We start from the raw sequence: 18,684 nt of genomic DNA, 5'->3' as shown, positions 1-18,684 counted from the left end.
ACAACGGAATGATCACCCTACACGCATTTTTCAAATGCCTAAATAATTATACGGTCACTTTAACATAAAGCATTAAAGTTTTGCCATTGGAATGCTTAAAAGTTCCTTTGAAATATGGGATTTTGTAATTTTTTCTCTTGCAGGGTCTCTTCCCTGAACTAGAGTGGAGAGAAAAAAGTTATATTGTTCTTAGCCTGCGTGGCAGGCGTTTGAAAGGAAGGGAAAGGGGGTTTTGGACCTCTCGCGTTTCTCTCGCACCTAAAACTCCCTTTCCCTTCCCTTTCAAACGCCTGCCACGCAGGCTATATTGTTCTTGATCTCGGCGATTATACCAACAAAAGCACGACGCGCCGTAAAAACTGATCGTGACCGTATTCATATCCATTAGCTATCACAATCTAGCAGTCACTTAAATTCTTTAGGGCGATATTCACGCGTTCACGCTTTGACTATGATTGGTACCACTAGTTAGTTGATCCCGTCCACACGAATCTAGATATTTCTGGAACCCCGTACTTTTTACATGAATTGGCTTTCCGTCCACACGTTCTCCAGTGAATCTGTTCTCCGAAATCGTATCTTTATGAAGACGCTCTATATAATGAGTTTTTTGGATCTGACAGGTTTGTGAACTCGTATACACGAAAGAAACGGGATAGTTTGGAAATGCAGTTTCAGCTTGCCCGGACAGAACAGGGTTGAGTTTATCGGATAACCGGGGGAATACTCCTGGGAATTCTTGGTGAGGCTGTGCCGCCCAGTTCTCCAAATCCTGACCCCTATTTCAGACCAAAAAATGTCATTTCGACACCCGTTTTCAGAGCTGCACTCTAAAATCTATACCCGTTTTTACACCCGGCAAAGGCAGAAATTATGCCATCATTACTTAGATTAGAACGTCAACACTGAAAAAGATTTCTTGAAATCCATTTCGAATTTGCATCTCACTCGCGTTCCTTCTTATTCATTTGGAATTGAAACGACAAATACGTTCATCCACTCCCGTAATTCCCTCGAAAACCATACCAGATTCTAGACTAAAATGGACAAAGTCTATACCCGTTTTGAGACCGAAAAGGCGTAAAAACTATGCTCTTTGGGGCGGTACATACCTATATAACTTACGCAATATAATGGAGTACTCCCCCAACATTCAATTTTGCTGTCTGATGTTTGGTTGATATGTCAACCCTAATTTGCCTTAATTTTCAATTCAGAAAAATGAATAAATTACCTTACAAGTGGAAAGTGGACTTTGGAATAGATTTCGAAATACAATTCATTTTTTTTTTTTTTTGTAATTGCTATGGCGATGTCATCCTTGCAGACTCAAAGGATTTCATAATGTCATTTTTTGGTTAGAAGTCAGGAGCCATGGTTACCATATAACGTCTATTACTTAAGACAATAATAACTGTGTTTAAGCATCTTAAACAATGAAGTCTACACATAAACTTTATATGCAAAAAAGTTCTTCAAGAGCCATTTTGGTAGACAAGAATTATCTATTCAAACCAAAAGGGTCGAAAATGTATCGTAAAAACAGCAAAAGGATAGGCAATTCATGAACTCGAAAATTACTCATTTAACCCCTGCTGAAAGATCGCACGTGTCTCCTTTGCTCGATCAACCGTGCCAAACTATATCTATTATTTGGAACCAAGCAATTACAATAATTTATTAAAATTCAAGAAGGTATTTAGTGTTTATTCCACGTTAGCATAGCATTGACGCAAGCAGCTGCAGGTAGAGGACTTCAGTGAGGATGGGTGGCCAAATTACTCGCTGTGACTTCGAATGGTCGTACACAGCCGAACCACATGCTACGAGAAGAAAAGAAATACTTGGTAGGCTGACATTTGACTGTTTTAGCCCACATTGACCCGATGATTTTACTTTATACAAAAGCATTAAGAATTACATAACGAACATGACCCTGCGAGAGTCTGGCATCACTAGTTGACTTTTACAAAAGAAGCTAAATATTTTTGTTGACCACTTACTTTTTTGGTTGTTCATTTAAGATATTCAGAGCCCTTTAGAAAATTTGAATTGGTTTTTTACTATTGAGTTTACTATAAACATGGATTTAGATTATAAATAAGTGCGCCTTAATTAGTCAGGCTTTATTGCTAACAAAAGCGATCTGTTTCCTATAATATCCAAGCTGTTTAAAACTCAGCTAATGTAAACGAGGCACAAATTGATGAATTTTCACATGGCGATTCTAGGCGAAAATTCACTAACTAGCCCATTCCTTTTTCAAAAGATGTCTCTGACCTAAGTATTCACGGCTCATTTTGTCGCATGCAAGGTTGTCGTACGCTAATACAACAGATGTGGTGAATTATTATTTATTTTTTTCGACTTCATGACGCTTCAACATTAATAAGTCTAACTAGCAATAAACTATGTCATTTGGGGCCATCGTGTTATATCTTAAAAAAAAACATGCAATTTTGCATGATCGCCCTACATATCGACTATATTGTTTTCCTTTAGTAACAAACATTAATCAACCCCTCCCTAATTAATGCATACATCGACATACACCTGGTATTACACGAATAGCAGCTCATTAGGCTTAAGCGTTTGTTGCTCGCATCCCCTTGATTGGCATAATTTTCAAAGCTCCGTGGGCTATCAGATCAGTAGAAAAGAAAGAAATTTTTAGTAAAAATTTTGCCAGCATTGGCTTTTATTTGTAGCGACGACTGATGGCAGTAATATCCAAGTCTTGGGTGCAAACTGGGTAAACACTCACTATCGATTTTGCGGAACGTTTTGTAGCACGAATAGAACACAGGTGTATTTAGTTCCACCATGCACGAACTAATTATTGAAGCCTCAGGTTTTTGTGAATAAGAATAGCTCGTTATAAACATTGCGCAGTTGACCAATATCCTGTAAACTGGGCAATACAAACTTGTTTGAATACCCAACATCTTGTATCCTTCACCATTTCTGAGTGACATAACGGCCTTGTCTGCAAATTAGGCCCTGTCCACACGTATCCACGTTTGTTTGAATACGGGCATTTTTTCTCCGGGTGGTTTGGCCAATCTTCTACACGTATCGGGTGAACGCGGTCATCGAAAACGTATCTTTTCAAAGAAGGCTCTTGACAGTGGAGAATTTTGAAAACGCCAACCTCTCGTTTAAGTGTGCCTCGAGCATGACGTATATTCCGTAAGGGATTCTATCGTATTCTCTTCCTTTTAGCGTTTTCATGTGAACGGGCGAAAACGATTCGCATACGCTACGTGTGGATGCACATATTTTTTTTGGAAAACGGAGAAAAAAATCTCCGTTTTCAAAAATATCCGGATGCGTGCGGACGGGGCCTAAGTGAGTGAGATTTTTTTTAAAAAAGTCAATTAATTGTCCAGAGCTGTTTTAATTTTTTCATTGCCCCATCCCCCCCCCCCCCCCCCCCACTCTCCGCAAAAAAAACCTGACTTTTTACAAGACCTTGCTTTTTAATAATACTAAGGAAGTCGCAGAGTGAAATTTCACTTCCGATAAATGGAAGGAGCACTTCTCAGATCTTTGGAGACTCCGGGGTATAGCAGTTTATGGGAACGGAATATTCATGGACCAAATCCCCACAGACAAAGTTTGCGAGAAGAACGGCAAAATCATTTCTGGAGGCAAAATCCCCTCTGTCCCAAAATGGGAGGGGCGAAGACAACCGTTAGCGGGCCACGAGAGAACGCGAGCTAGCGGCGAAGTCGCACTCGAGTCTCCTTTCGCGTGCTGCTCTCACGTGACTTCTCGAGACTCCCACAATTGGAGAGCTTACTCGCAGGCTAAGACGTCCCTTCCATCAACCTCGTTCCCAAGGATTTTCCGATCGAAAAGGGGAGGGGCGGAAACAAGGTTGCATTGCGCCATGTTGATTCCCTAGAAGATGGTAGGGGCACTCTCCCATATTCTCTGGGGAAACGCCATAGGGAGGCAATCTTGAATTACTGAGACTTATTCTATTCTTTTTCTAAGCCAAGTATCCTGAGATCAAGAAACTGATGGGCAGTGATCCTATCTTCAAGTACCAAATCTTGTTGTTGATGTCGCTTCAACTCTCACTGGCCTACATAATGCGTGACCTGTCTTGGACCAATCTCTTCATAGCATCCTACTGCCTGGGCGCCGTGGCAACCCATGGTCTCATCGTGGGAGTTCACGACATTTCTCACAACATCGCATTCGGAAACGGCCGTCCCTTACTTAACAGGCTGTTTGGTATCCTAGCTAATCTACCGACCGCGTTTCCATCTTCCATTGCCTTCAAGAAATATCACATCTTGCACCATCGATACATGGGCGTCGAAGAAATTGATCCGGACCTGCCGACAAAATTTGAGGCTTGGATTTTCTGTAATTCCATCGCTAAGGTTGTGTGGGTGATTCTGCAACCCTTCTTTTATGCCATCAGACCGATGGTTGTTAACCCGTTGACACCAAGCGGCTTAGAAATCCTTAACATCGTCGTTCAGCTCGTTTTCGACTACTTGGTCGTACAGTTCTGGGGTTTAAAATCACTTGTGTTCATGGCCGCTAGTACAGTTCTCGGTACGGGTCTTCACCCTTTGGCGGGCCACTTCATCGCTGAGCATTATATGTTCGCGGAAGGCTGCGAAACATATTCTTACTACGGTCCAGGAAATTGGCTGACTTTCAACGTTGGGTATCACAACGAGCATCACGATTTTCCCAGCATTCCAGGTTCCAAACTTCCGCTGGTCAAGAAGATTGCAGCAGAGTATTACGACAACTTGCCGTATCACACTTCCTGGACAAAGGTGATCTGGGATTTCATTACTGATCCAAGAATTGGTCCATATGCTCGGGTTAAGAGAGCGCAGACTAAAAAAATTAAATGACGTAAATTCAAACATTTGTCTATTGGAAACTGTTTTACCAATAATTTAGTAAGCGCTAAGGCAATCTCGTACCCAGTGACTTCTGGCTGTTTGGTTACCAGAGGACTGGTGACCAAATTTCTATTAGGTGCGTTTTTTTTGTGGAAAATTCAAATCCGGATTTCCGAATCTAAAAACGTATTTGGCGTTTTTTTGGCAAATCCAACAACGGATCATGAATCTATAAAATCCACTCTCCGGATGGCTTCTACGGATCAAATCCAAATCCGGATTTTTGAGATTCACAATCTGAGCGTTTTTGGGGGAAAGGATTTGAAAAAGGTATTTTTGACAAGCGGTTTTCCGAACAAAAATGGTACCCAACAAATGCCCCCGCCGTACCTGTATGACATTCTAAATGAACCTAGTTACATATCATCCCACTTTGTCATCTATTTACATTCGTAGACTGCTTTTAGCCCTTACTTGTCACGTTGTTTGTACGTATGTAGTGGGTGCTTACATCGGTTTATTTTCCAAGTAATTAAAAAATGTACAATTCACCGGCTTCAGTAAATTCTTAAATTTTACTATCCTAAGGTGTATTCTATTCGAGAAACGTTTGAGTTTCAAACCGAAATATATACATTTCGTATATTCATACAGAGTCTATGTTGCTTCTCCTTCTTGATCCTTCTTGTCTTCGTCGCGGGGATCGGTTTGTTGTTTTTTTTTCCTCTATTTTTCTCATCAAGAGGAGCACGAGGACATGCCGTTGTCATGGTAAATGATCCTTTTTTCGGATCTTCCGTTTTTTTGGTGATGAAGAATCCATATGATCTGAGATCACAAATCCGTTTTTGGATTCTCCCCGAAAAAACGCTCCCTTGGATGGAAAAAAAAAATGCTAGGGTGCGCGCGTTCCTCTTGGATGATCAGGATCAGGGATTGTGATTCTAAGATCACTTAGCCTCCCTTGAAGGTGTTGGGATCTGCCACGCAGGCTAAAGATCACTTGGATCCTTTAGTCCCCAAAGTTTGATTAATGTTGAGCTTTTGCTAAATATTCTGTTTTTGCTTGTTTGCCTTAATAAAAGGCGTGCAAACGATGGAATGCCTTTTTCGATTCTTTTCAAAAACGCTTATAACTGTAATAACAACAACTTAACCCAAGATAATTAACAATTACTTCTCGAGCCTGAATGGGCTCTGAGTCACTAGCCCGTGAGGTCGAGGGCCGAATGGGCTATTAACTCAGAGACCATGAGGGCGAGGGGAATGATTGTTTTAGTAAAATCCAACTAATTGGTCAAAAATATCGAGACAAAACAACTTTTGCTAGCAAAATGCGATTCAGCCGCCATTGTTTTGGTTTTCAAAGCCGGAGACCACTAGTTGGATTTTACTAGTGTTGGTTATTGTCAACTGGCATGAAAGGAGTAACTTCCCAAAGACCTTCTTCAACTCACACTCAAGAAGCGAGACCTCAGTTGGATAAAGGCAGACTTTTTACAGTTTTTTTTTTGTTTGAAGCTGGCATTCGTTTAGTCTGCTACACAGCCGTTGGGTGACGACACTAAAAACGGCTGTGTAGCAGACTAGCATTCGTTTGGCATCAATAATATTGGACTGCGTTATGTAATGTTAAGGGTTACGTCATGCTATTTGCTATCGTTTTAAAAAGTTGAAACTTTCCCTTGCATCAATCATTAACTGAATTCCAAAAATGATTGTCCAGTTTTATTTTTTCAGACTAAATTTAGGATTGAAACTGTTCCCTGTCTTCTGATGCAACGGATAGCAATGATAGAAATGGATTGAAACTTGAAAAAATTGGGCAAACCTTTTTCAAGTTTCAATGCAATGACTGCAAAAATCATTATTATAGTTATTGCTCCTTGATGCAATTTGTTTAACAACTTCTTCACATCTCCAAGAGAGCCTTTTGTGCATGGGCAAAGGCAAGAGTAATGACTCCAGCACAGAACTGACCTGAAACAGCATTGAATATCCTTGTGACATAGACTTCTTTCATAATGGCGGACTATTGATATACCCTTTTACGTGTATGATAATTAGCCTTTCTGACCTCGTTTGAAAGTAAGAATCCTCTTGTATTTTGCACATGCTAACAAGGTCAAAAAGGCTTTTATTATCATATACATAAAAGAATATATTAATACGCCACCATTATGAAAGAGGTCTATAGCTCCGTTAAATATAGTACTTTGTTTTAGAATATTTCTATAATTGATGAAACTGGTCTGAGTGATATTTCACTGAAAAAATACTCTTTATTTATGATAATAATATACACATACTATGATATACGATAAAATACTTTCCATGACAATAAAATATTATAATTTAACAACATTAAAAATATGCACCTTTGCTACAAATTTGAATGTACAATAATTATGTCTCAATAAAGAACTGACTAACAGATTTACTAGCAAAACATGCAGTCAACTCAATTTAAACAGGAGTCAAGATGATCATTGATTTTGGATTGCAAAACTAAAGCTTGACATGCAGGGCAGTGAACACTGCCTGGGGTACCTGTGCTTGGGCTTGGAGAACTATCCAGCTCGATAGGCTTTCTCTGAGATCCTAATAGAGGGCTTCTTAAAGAGTCACTTTCACTGTTGCCATTCTTACTTTTGTCCTTAGCTCTTTGAAAAGCATCCACTATAGTGAGAGTTGGCGATGGAATTTTCTTGGATTTGTTTGGGGAAGGAGTTTTGATAACAACAACAGATGACTTAGTAGTCTCACTGGCTTTTCCAACAAGAGATCTTCCACAGTCCTGTGAAACTGACTTGGGTTCTGTGGAGTTTGAACCTAAGGTCCTACCAGGACCAGAAAATGGTATTACATCAGCAGTCCACCTGGACGTCTCTGGTTGATTGTGATTCGGTTTTACTACTCCACCATTAATTGATGAAGCTTTAGCACCTTCCTCTGATGGCCCTTTCTTTCTCTTAATTCCATTTTCACAGCTTTTGTCTGAGTCACTACCACCACTGTCAGTATCAGACTTCTTTCGTTTCAAAAACTTTTGTAATGCACCAGACTCACTCCCTTCTCCTTTGCCCTTAGCTGATGCTGTTTTTAAGTCTTTTTTTCCTTTCCCCTCTTTTGATTTAGTCTTTTTTGCACCATAATTTTCAGGTTCTTTAATCTTTGTGTAGGTCCCACCGCACGTTCTTTGATGGTCTGCCCACCAGGGGTCTCTTGCAGAAGGTGCTCGGTTCATGGCTCTTTTGACCATCCCATAATAAGGTGGTCTCTTGCTGCATGGACCATCGCACTTCCACCAGTGTTGACGATAAACATTGACCTTAAAAATCAGATAAAAGAAAGACATTAAGCCTTTCACTCAAAACAGTGTCCAAAGAGGAAATCCAGACATAAAATCCACATTTCTTTTTGAACAGTCCTAAGAAAAAAATAGTACTATGCAAATGTTCAACCGAAGAGGTTTTATTTCACTGTATCACTGTATGATTTCATCCACAGATTCGGAATTCCTTTATTGAATTTGCCATGGTGAGTCAACACAGTGACAGGGATGAAACAGGACTTACATCCCAATATTGAAATCCACCCCTTCATTACCCACCCAGCCCATGAAAGGTTGTACTACACCATCAGTGCCTATGCCCCCTACTCTTTACCAACATCAGTGTGGGTTTTTTTTTATGTTCCACAGGAATCAGAACAGTGAAAGAGCTATGAGACAGCACCTGCGGTTTTTTGTCCTTATCTGAGAAGACTAGAATGTATAACCCTTTGTAGATGTCACAACAAAGGCAGCACATTCTCCTCATTTATTTTAAGACCCTGAGTGTTGGTCTGGCCAAGGTTTGAACCTGTGACCTCCTGCTCAGCAGACCGGCACTTATCCAATTGAGCTGACCGGGTGGCAGAAGTTAGAGTGATGACTCATGTGACCATAACTTGGTCTCTCTCTTCTTATCTTAAATTTCATTTAGTAAGATGAATAAAAAAAAAATTTCAAGAAAGAAACATTTCTAACCAAGAACGGTGACTGTCGTTTGTATGGCACATTACTCCAAGCCACCTGAATTAAGTAAAAAGGGCTGTCAAACTTAGTATTCTCTGAAAATTTGTCTCACTCTTTAGATTAGGGATGTTGTAATATGCTGTTGGGTTTAATTTGAGACAATGGAAAATTTTGCTAAATGAGGGGCTGTGCTCTAGCAGAGCCCAGTGGTTCCTGGTGCCCAACTTTTGCTCTTGGACGACTAGAAATCTTACTTTTTTCATTCAAATCATATGCTGGGCACCCTGGATTTTACAAGGCTCCCTTCAATTTTCCTTAGAGCACAGCCTTGAAATGGTTTTTTTTTATGCCAAAGATTAAAAAAAAAACTATAACCCACAACTCTTTCTTCTGTCTTTGTTTATTGGTTGTTTATCAAGGGCGTTTATTCTAAAAACATGTATGATGTCATAAATGGTACTAAAACTGTACTACAAGAATCGCTTTGGGTTGTATGGAAGTCCCTATTAATAATGATAGCACCACAACTCACCTCATCATGAAAGTTGTGATAAACCTGCAGAGCACAATTAAAAAAAAAAACATTTTCAGACTATTTACTGAGGTGCAGTGGCAGGTTCACCGATGAAAAATGTCCCCAAAAATAAATCGTAACCTTAGCTGAACTTGACAGTTTGTAAATAAAGAGACATTTACAATGGAAAAGGAACATTCACATTATACAGAAACCAGCCTTAAGGCTACAGTGAAGATTATCTTGGTGATCCCTCTTGCAACAATCACGACAATCACTTAATGAAAATTTGTTTCCAAAGAATTGCTGTAATCCAGGACGTTTTTTTCAGCAATCCTGGTGATCAATAAATTAATGGATACCAGATGTTGTTTAGGGTGCTCTCATTGGTAGCATGCACATATAGCTGTCACATTTGGGCGTTGGCGTTTCTCACTACTTTTAGGATTGAAAACAATAAAAATTTCTATCATGCAAATTGGATGGCTGTAAGTTTCTGCTGCAAATGATTTTATCCCAAGGGAAAACACTTGTCATTGAATACTTACAGTAATTTTTGCACCACTTTCTGCGTTTATTCTCTGCATGTGCTTAAGAAATTCTGGTCCATGGGCATCATGATCCTGAAAGATTGAAAGAAGACTTAGATTTATGCTCCAACAACACCTGGTTACCCCTGGTAACATACCTCTCTTTTTGGAGATCTGTAGGGGATCATTGAAGGTTTCTGGGTATCTGACCACCTACCCCTCCCCTAAGTTGACATTACCACTTACTTCTCACTTAGGGCAAAATTGTGACTTCAAGGAGGGGTATGTAGATAGTAGCAAGTTCATGATGAAGGTGGCTTTCCTGAGAGGCTGATTTGTGCAATCCAAACCAGGATTTAAATTTTAATTCACAATAAATAAAAATTGTATTCACCTTCAAATAGGCTATTTAAGTATCACTTTGTGTTGTCATAACTGTGTCTCACAGTCAAGGCTGAACCTGATTTTCTTAGCTCCAGTTCCACACGGATGTAGTTAAGGAAAAGCAACTTAAGCTTCTTCATAAGTCAAGCGACTTTTTCTTCACTTCACCTTCAAAATTACCCCAAATCGTTGTTTCCCTGGTCAATAGGCCATTTGCAACATGGCGTCATTTTACTACTACAACCAGAATCCTTTGCGTTTTTGCTTTCATATTTTAATTTGGTAATCCTAGTGAGGTTTCGATAACAAAAACCCTAATTTGCAAAAGAAAGCAAAATCTTAAGGGATTCTGGTCGTAGTAGTAAAATGACATCATCGTGCAAATGGCCAATTTAAGCTGTTAGGAAGCTCTTGCTCAGCTGGTGAAATTCACCAGCAGCTGTCTCTTATCTACATCCCTGGTTACTTGTTCCTAAACAAGAAAACTTTGCTTAAAATTTGGCTTAACCCAGATTTATGCTCAACTATCTTTTGAGAAACCAGGTTCAATAAGTTGTTTCAAGCTAACTTAGATGTTTGAGTTAATGTTAACCACCACCTATCTCTAACTAGATAAAGCCACCTACATTGAACAACTTGGACCAGCATTTTTCCAGCAGTAATTAATTAAATAATTTATTATTGTTGTTATAATTATTTATTTGACGAGTAAGAGGGAACAAAATCTGTTATAAAACCCAATAGCAATAAGGAAATAAAGCAGAGTTAATTTTCATTACTTGCCTTATTATTTTGGGTCACAAACAACAATGCGTGGATCATCTCATGCTAAAATAAAAATCACAGAAAAAATAGTACTTGATGAAATATTTTTATCAATTTGTACTATGCAGATGCACAAATATAAGGATTAACCCTCTAAAGGAGCTATGCCATGAAATTCAGCCAAATTAGGTAATTACAAAATGCCCGTTAGATTAAGAGAAACTTAAAAATAACTGCTTCAAACATTAAACGAAGGTTAAAATAACAAAACAGATATGTACGACAGATTCCATGGATGGAAAAAACTGAAGAAGATTGAAACGGATTGAAATTAGGGTTTTTGAAAACTGTTCAGCCCAACAGTTTTTCAAAGTTGATCTCTCTCTGCTGTTTGCAGCACCAAAAATAATGATCAAATAATCATCTAATATGCAAGACTAATAAGCAATGGTATCCTCTGTTAAATGCTGATAGTGATGAAGTATTAAAAATGAACATTTCTTTGGGTATTCAATCAGAAATCATGGAAGGCACCTTACCAGTAATGTCTGGACAAGGTCTCTTCTTGGACGAAGCTTTAGCAAAGGTTCACTGAGTCGAATAGAACACAAACCTCCACGACCCTCATAACAACACAGTCCAGCACACCTGACAGAATAAAAGAAGATACTGTAAATCCTCTAATTAGCCACCCCTCTCAAGTAAGCCCCCTCCCTCTAATAAACCCCCCTTTTCAGGGAAAGAACATTAATAAGCCCCCCTCCCCACCCCTAATTATTCTTCACTAATAAATAGTAGACTGTATTAATCAATCACGACTGTAAAACTTTGTGTGGATTGATCTGGAAGTTCGGATTTGATTTTGATCCTCAGCTGCATGACCTAAAACTTCTTGCACTTGAGCTTTTCCACTTTGTATTCTAGTTTTTTAAGGAGAACTGATACCATCGTCATTTCTAAATAATATATAATATTATAATAAGCTCTCCCTCTCAAATAAGCCCCCCCCTCAAATGGGCTTGAAATAAATAAGCCCCCAGGGGGCTTAATAGAGGATTTACGGTCATTTAAGAAGAGGTGCTAGATGCTCTACTCTTCAATAAATGGAATCTATGAATGAGGATTGTTCCAGTACTGAAATGAAGGTTACCTCAAAAGAGCAAAGTACAAAACAAAATGAAACATGTTATATCACGTCATTATATCATTATATATGATATGACAGACATATCATATCAGTTTCCTGATATGATATCATTATATATGGAATTGTATTGAAAAGACAGGCATACATAAGTGGCCTGTTACTGGGTGGGTGGTGGTCAGGCTGTGTTGACCGGTAACTTAGGAGCTTTGCCCTGAATTCTGCTATACTTTGCTCCTCCACCCACCCCTGCCCCTGATCCCCTCTGGAGAGCATTCCCTTAAGGGTTTTCTGGTTTACAGTCTTAGACAGGGTATGCAGTTTCCTTCCTTGAGTAACTCCCCCCCCCACAACCCCCACCGGGGCTCCACCCCTTCCACGACAAAATTTTAACGTTGCTACATTACGTGGATACGCAGTTCTCTCTTTTATGCGCTTTTCTACCTTCACTGGCTTTAAAAACGACAAATAGACATACTATGTGCTTTATACCCTGTTTTAAGTGTCTAAGGGGGTGTTTACATGAGAAAACTCGCACCTGTGTGACTTTCATACCAGGATGACTTCTTGATTTTTTATCATGTTTACACAATGACTGGGTCATTTCATATTGTGTTTATATGAAGGTATACTTCATGTTGATAATATACACATGATTGTGATTCAAAATCGCAAACATTGTGCTTGCGCTACCCACTCAAGTCTACCTGCACAGCAATTTCACACCAAAACGAGTGGTTGTTTTGCGTTCACATGATACTGTTGTGTAATTTTGTACTGGGGTGGAATTCTTGCTCCTGTACAACAACCGGGGTGAACTCATGCCGGTGTGACTCATACCGGCATGAAATTTTGTGTTGGTGTCATGTAAACAAATACAGAGCCATGAAAGGGAACCGGAGTAAACTAGCACCGGCGCGAAAGTTGTCCCGGTGTCATGTAAACACCCCCTGAGTATCCGCATATCCAACTATTTTTAGGGGTTGCTTTACAGTGGCAAGGTATTCTGCAGTTAAGCCGAAAATCGAGAGGCAGCTATGAATCGATCTTAGCTATGAAGCTTCCATTATTGATCTCAGAAAAAATCTAAATAAATAATGAATTGGGCGCCAAATTTCTAGATGCTTCATTTACGAAAACACTTACAATGTCATCCGTGGACTCCATCTTACTTCTACGGAGCTTAAGAGTCCTTTAAAATAGGCATCGTTAAACTGCAAGAATAACTGTCGCACATCAGGAATCGGATCAATGAGTTCCCACGAATCATCTACAACAGAGACCGGAGCGGCCGCTAGTGTGCTTGGTCTTGATAAAGCTGATAAACTCGCCAAATCGTGGCTTGATTTCTCATTCTCCTGCTCTCGATCGAGTTCTTCTTGCAAGCTGAGTGCATAGGCCAAGTCAATATCTTCAGATATTTCAATCATTAGGAAAAAAACGTTCGAAAATTGTATTTACAGTTCGTTCTTGCCTTTCAGACGACGAAATCAAAGATGGCGCCTAATAACCTCTGTCAAGTAGAATCCAATCCCTTCAGTACCACGAGTGACCGTGGTGAACTGGTACGAATCATAAAACAAAATGGCGTCGTTTGCAAGTCGATCTTTACGAAGTGCTTCTCGAATGATTTTACAGGTAAATTTAAGTTCCTTTTTTAGTTTTTGAGTTATTATATTAAAATTTGCTTTCTTTTTTAAGACGACAGGTTCGCAAGGTGGACGAATTTCATCGCAAGGTACAATAAACGGTATGATGTATTCGCGTTTGCACGTGTGCTTTTAACTTATAAAGGCGTTGAGCTTAACTTATATAAGCTTGATAATACATTAGTAGAATTTAACGGCTCACACTTTCATTTTTCTAAATGTATAAAATTAATAGTCTGCCTATTAACGAAATTTATTGCAGTAAATCAAAATTGTAATGTTTAATGCATCGGACTCATACTAAACGTCAACATCGGTTAGCCTGTGTACAGCCGCCCCTTACCTCAAAAAAAATGGGAAAGGAGCTCCTTTCCGATTTTTATGAGGTAAGGGGCGGCTGTACACAGACTAACATCGGTTGTTGTATCTTGGAATGCTCCATTCACAGGTCACCCAAGTTCCGGGGACCATAGGGACCTTTCCTGTTAGATAATAAATTATTTATACGGGAGCAGTACTATCATTTATGAGACTGTGTGAGAAATTTTGATTGTACTAAAAAATTTAAGCGACTAGTTTTCTTTTGAACTTTCATTATACCTTCAGTAGTTTTGTGCATGATATGTGTTCACCTGCTTCTGGTTGCTGGTCACATTGCTTGTATTTGTTTTAATAGCCTCTGAGCAGGCTCATTTGTGTGCGATTGCAGGGAAAATTTTAGCAGTGGAGTCACCAGCATGAGCTGGCAAATGGGGTAAGGTCAAGTGTTGCATAACTATCTTTGTACGTTTTTTACTAGCTGTTAGAAGACACTGCAAACTGCAAAGTATTCAAGCTCTTCACCAAGCAGCTGGTGTTAGTTTGTGAGTATCGTCCTCAGTATCCTGCTTAGCAGTTGCACATGTGGATCTAGGATAAATACTGACTGGTTCCCTAAATGAGTGCCAAAGGCGCAAGCCTGTCGGGGGTCCATAGGGAATTTTTGGGATTTTTACTCCCTAAAGTCTTTTTTTTTCGTGGGTTTCTGAGTCGGCATTTAGACAGGATATTGGCCAGTTTCATTCTCCCCTCAGATGAAGGCTTGCAAATTGGGAGATTGTTTCATCTTTCGATTTCAACTTGGAAATTTTCTTAAATTTAAGATATGTCTATTATGAAAAATCTGACCGATTTCTGTAGAATGGTGGAAACCTGTGTGGATTAGGGTCTGAGTTGTTTCTGTTTCCTTTTAACCAAGCAGGAGAAACATAGGTAACACACAAGAGAAGGAGGAAAAAAAACTGAACAAGCGGGGGTGCCCCTTCCCCTCACTCCTGCTTTTTTTCCCTTGCCTTCACATGTCTTCTGCACTTTTCCTGTGTGATTAAAAGGAGACAGAAACTTATGCTATACAAACTCTTTCTTCAGCTGATATATTTAAACTGCCTTGTGCTGCCTTGTCTTGGCCTCTTCTCAAAGGGCCATTGAACCATTATTCCCAAATCTTTTTTTGGTCATTCAAATAAATTTGATCCATGTTTCCTGGGAAAATTTTTTAATTGACCCATTCTTTGTCATATTTTTCCAGAGCAAAGCAAGCCCAAAAGCAGTTTGTGGTCAGTATATCAAGAACAGTCGCCTCTTGCACTCTCATAACTACAGGTGAGGTCAAAAGCTACTAGTTTTCCATAATGTGTGCCTCCTGCCCTGAGCTTCTGTTATGGTCCCTCTGTTTTCATTTTTTTGTTGTTTAAGATCGGTTTGTTTTTGTGACAACAGAACAGCCCAAAATGTATCAGTTTTCCATATTGTGAGCTCCCCAAGTTTCTTTTGTGGTCCTATTTCCTTTTGTTGTTTAAGATCTGCTTTTCGTGAAATGGTAAAATAACGGAAAAGAGTAAGATGTACTTACAACAGAACTTGCTCCAAAGTTTAAAAGTTTTTGCATTTGTTTTAAGTGTTTTTATTAATGCCTTGTGTTAGGCTCTGTATTAAGACCAGCGATTGTTTTAAATTTACTTGAACATTAGCCAGTTTTATCTGTAATATTGTTAGTAAAGGACAAAAATTTGTGAACCTTTGGTTACCTTTTGCTTTTAGTTTTCTATTTTAAACATTAATCTCTGCACCATTTCATCATATTGCCCATATTTAACTTTCCTTTTCAAGACTGGGGGGGGGGGGGGATTGTCATCTGTATGATGTGGGGGGATATTGAAAAATTTTGCCCCTTGAAAAAATCCCCCCCTCCCTGCAGTATACATAATAAATGCAGCCTGAGAGGGTTGAAAAATCTTCAGCTATTGTGGCCGTACGTGATAGTTTTCACGAGCTGCATCTCGACCAGTAAGCTTGAGTAATTACATATTTGATGTTTGTTTTTTTTTCTGGTTTCATGAAGTCAAGCATTGTTTATGTCATCACTTTATGCACATTTGTAAGATTTGAGACTATGATCTGACCTATTACAGAACTTAAAAAGTCTTTAGACATTTTCTGACCGTGACTAGAAAGAAAACATTCTGAAGAATATTTATCCTATTGGTTGTGAAAAGAAAGCTTTGAGCGATTCTTGCCTCAAGTTTATCTTGAATAAATAGCAAACGCGTCAAAGCCGGCTTAAAACTTAAGCTTAAGTTTAAATCTGCAAGGTTTTATTCTTGACTCAGGATTTTCAGAGACACTTCACTCTCAATACATGTCTTCGTGAATAAAAATTGTTGTCATTTTAAAATGTTTCACTGAATTATATTTCTTGCCTTGAATGTTTGTCAAGATCTCTTGCTTAGCGCTTTACCGGTCGTTGTATTCAGTCGTACATGAACATCGCATGCAGGAGTACTCAAAATGCCACGTGTATCAAATGAATATGGTGTTTTAAAAGTAAAATGATTCTGAGACCTCTTCCTACTCGTGTTCATTCAAACACCTGACAGCTTTCACTACAAGTTTGTGCGTGGCAAAATTCATAAGTCGCTGGGCGGACGGGTGATTTCTTGAATCATTACCTGCCTGCATACTACATAACAGCAGAATGACCTGATCGACTGTTGAACAGTCCTGCGTAATGGTGAATTCTCTATAATTTATAAAACACGTTTTATGTTATTGTCATTTTTATAACTTGTTGTGGGAGGGACGCGTGTGCTTTGATTGTCCTAAATTAATATTGAATGAGTGCGATTTTTCTTGTTAGATCATTCTGTAAAACACACCAGAATTATAAGTAAAATAGGGCAAAAATGACAAATTCTGTGTGAGGTCTGAACAAGAGACAACATCTGATAGTTCTGTTTACCTCAGAGGTGATGTAAAAAGGCTGGTTTATGCGCTACCAGGTTTGTAAAGTAAACTTGTAGTGACCCACAAAAAAAATCTGGCCTGATTTTTTATTTTGCCTTTCCTTTAGACAGAGAGATAAAACCAATGAGTAATATGATGTGTAAATTGGCTGGCATATTTCGAGACTGTCCAATGACCTTATAAAATTAAGGTGGTGTAGGTGGGCAAATAGGTCATTTCGCTTGGGCAGAATTTGTTTTCCATGCCTAATCTGCTGTGGTCAAAGGTAATTGCAGCTCTATTTATTGGGTGTACGTATAAGACTATTAACTCAAGGTAAGATTTTAGATGTTGTTTCATTCTTGCACTGTTTGCAAATTATTTTTTCTCTAAAATCACCCAACCCCACCCTTAAAAGTCAGATGGATCTCCCCAGTTAACTGAGTTGTGGATTACAAGTTTATTGATGTGAAGTATATGAGATAATTCATGTTTGAACTGCAGTTGTAGATGAAAGATGATATAAATAATTACATTGCATTACTAGTCGATCAATAATTCCTTACAGGATGATCGAACAGCATTTTGAGATCAGCTCCTTATACTATAAAATCATAACCCCCCTTGAAAACAACACCATAATCTGATACAAATTGATAAATTCCAAAAGTAACCATACCCTAATAGTAGTGACTCCAGAATTGATTCTTTCCTTTTTCTTTTTCGAACTGTTGATCAGTATTGAAAAGAAGGAACTGAGAGAAAATCAGTACTGCTTTCATCATTTACTTGAAAATTCATCTCCTATCTTGTATCTATTATTAGCCTCCCATGTAGTTTCTCTTTTGGCTTGTCAGGCAACAGACTCGGCAATCACCAGCTACTGTTGAGGAAAAGAGCCTGGGTGAGCAGCAGAAATAAGGCCAAGTCAGGGAATCTCTTCTCCCTAACGAATGTGGGAAAGGATTGCATGATTGCATGATAGAGCCCAGGATCATCTACTTGGGAGGTTAATCTATTACCTGTGTACATGGACACCCAGAACAACAGGGAACAACAAAAAAATCCACAGGGATCGTAAAAGTGGCATAGTTTGTAAATGTTTCTAGTATTCCACAAGATTCTAGAGCAAAGAAATGAGATGTCATATCTCCAAAATAACTAAATATAATCACTAATAACAATATTACAGCTTTGTAACTGGAAGATCACTCTTTTAACAGGTTAAACATGTCATTTGTGAGTTCCTGTCCTCTTCCCATGTGAAAGGGAGTAAATTGCTTTCTGTCACACAACATGTCTAGTGGGTGCCTTTTACTTTAGCTCTGTTTTTTTGTTTGGTTTTTGTTTTTTGCAAAAAAAAAGTCAAACACTTTTTCCTTTTTAAGGTTCAATATTTAGGTCCTTAGGGAAAGTTCATTTAATATGACAAGGGGGGGGGGGATGAAGATATTGAAACTCGAAGCTTGAAATTTTAGCAGCCCCCCTCGCTAGCGGTTCAATTTTTTAGGAGCTCCCTCCTTGGTAGTCGAAAAAATTTCAGAG

The 18,684-nt window shown here is 38.9% G+C and overlaps 3 protein-coding genes across 4 annotated transcripts; 2 read left to right on the top strand and 1 right to left on the bottom strand.

The window, feature by feature from the left end:
- The first annotated feature begins 1,721 nt into the window (after window positions 1–1,721).
- On the top strand, window positions 1,722–4,964 carry LOC140944027 (sphingolipid delta(4)-desaturase DES1-like). Its single transcript, XM_073393131.1, has 2 exons — window positions 1,722–1,847; window positions 4,000–4,964. Exons 1-2 carry the CDS (start codon window positions 1,766–1,768, stop codon window positions 4,881–4,883), a joined length of 966 nt encoding a protein of 321 aa, XP_073249232.1. The 5' UTR covers window positions 1,722–1,765; the 3' UTR covers window positions 4,884–4,964.
- A 2,162-nt stretch (window positions 4,965–7,126) lies between these two features.
- LOC140942999 (uncharacterized) lies at window positions 7,127–13,663 on the bottom strand. Its single transcript, XM_073392024.1, has 6 exons — window positions 13,376–13,663; window positions 11,625–11,733; window positions 11,104–11,148; window positions 9,955–10,029; window positions 9,425–9,448; window positions 7,127–8,205 (listed from the first exon to the last, which is right to left on the bottom strand). The coding sequence occupies exons 1-6, from the start codon at window positions 13,657–13,659 to the stop codon at window positions 7,336–7,338; spliced, it is 1,407 nt and encodes a 468-aa protein (XP_073248125.1). The 5' UTR covers window positions 13,660–13,663; the 3' UTR covers window positions 7,127–7,335.
- Window positions 13,664–13,763: 100 nt separating this feature from the next.
- Window positions 13,764–18,404, top strand: LOC140943831 (uncharacterized). 2 transcript variants are annotated; one of them, XM_073392943.1, is made up of 5 exons: window positions 13,764–13,867; window positions 13,931–13,967; window positions 14,678–14,741; window positions 15,446–15,519; window positions 17,997–18,136. In XM_073392943.1, the coding sequence occupies exons 1-5, from the start codon at window positions 13,814–13,816 to the stop codon at window positions 18,119–18,121; spliced, it is 354 nt and encodes a 117-aa protein (XP_073249044.1). In that variant the 5' UTR covers window positions 13,764–13,813; the 3' UTR covers window positions 18,122–18,136. The 2 variants fall into 2 exon arrangements, with proteins under 2 accessions (XP_073249044.1, XP_073249043.1); XM_073392942.1 differs by having other exon boundaries at window positions 13,789–13,867; window positions 13,931–13,979; window positions 17,997–18,404.
- Window positions 18,405–18,684: the final 280 nt, after the last annotated feature.

Source organism: Porites lutea, chromosome 7 (genome assembly GCF_958299795.1).
Source record: "Porites lutea chromosome 7, jaPorLute2.1, whole genome shotgun sequence".
NCBI lineage: Eukaryota > Metazoa > Cnidaria > Anthozoa > Scleractinia > Poritidae > Porites > Porites lutea.
Note: the sequence above shows the minus strand (reverse complement) of the source record. Positions and strands in the feature narration are given on the sequence as shown.

What these genes read in the sequence shown, in the direction of transcription:
- LOC140942999 (XM_073392024.1), bottom strand. Translation starts at nt 13,659, where the DNA reads ATGATTGAAATATCTGAAGATATTGACTTGGCCTATGCACTCAGCTTG. An exon ending in ACCTTGTCCAGACATTACTG is followed by an intron (nt 11,149 to 11,624) that starts GTAAGGTGCCTT and finishes TTTTTATTTTAG; the next exon opens with CATGAGATGATCCACGCATT. An exon ending in ATCACAACTTTCATGATGAG is followed by an intron (nt 8,206 to 9,424) that starts GTGAGTTGTGGT and finishes CTGATTTTTAAG; the next exon opens with GTCAATGTTTATCGTCAACA.
- LOC140943831 (XM_073392942.1), top strand. Translation starts at nt 13,814, where the DNA reads ATGGCGTCGTTTGCAAGTCGATCTTTACGAAGTGCTTCTCGAATGATT. An exon ending in ATCGCAAGGTACAATAAACG is followed by an intron (nt 13,980 to 14,677) that starts GTATGATGTATT and finishes GTTTTTTACTAG; the next exon opens with CTGTTAGAAGACACTGCAAA. An exon ending in CAAGCAGCTGGTGTTAGTTT is followed by an intron (nt 14,742 to 15,445) that starts GTGAGTATCGTC and finishes ATATTTTTCCAG; the next exon opens with AGCAAAGCAAGCCCAAAAGC.
- LOC140944027 (XM_073393131.1), top strand. Translation starts at nt 1,766, where the DNA reads ATGGGTGGCCAAATTACTCGCTGTGACTTCGAATGGTCGTACACAGCC. An exon ending in GAGAAGAAAAGAAATACTTG is followed by an intron (nt 1,848 to 3,999) that starts GTAGGCTGACAT and finishes TCTTTTTCTAAG; the next exon opens with CCAAGTATCCTGAGATCAAG.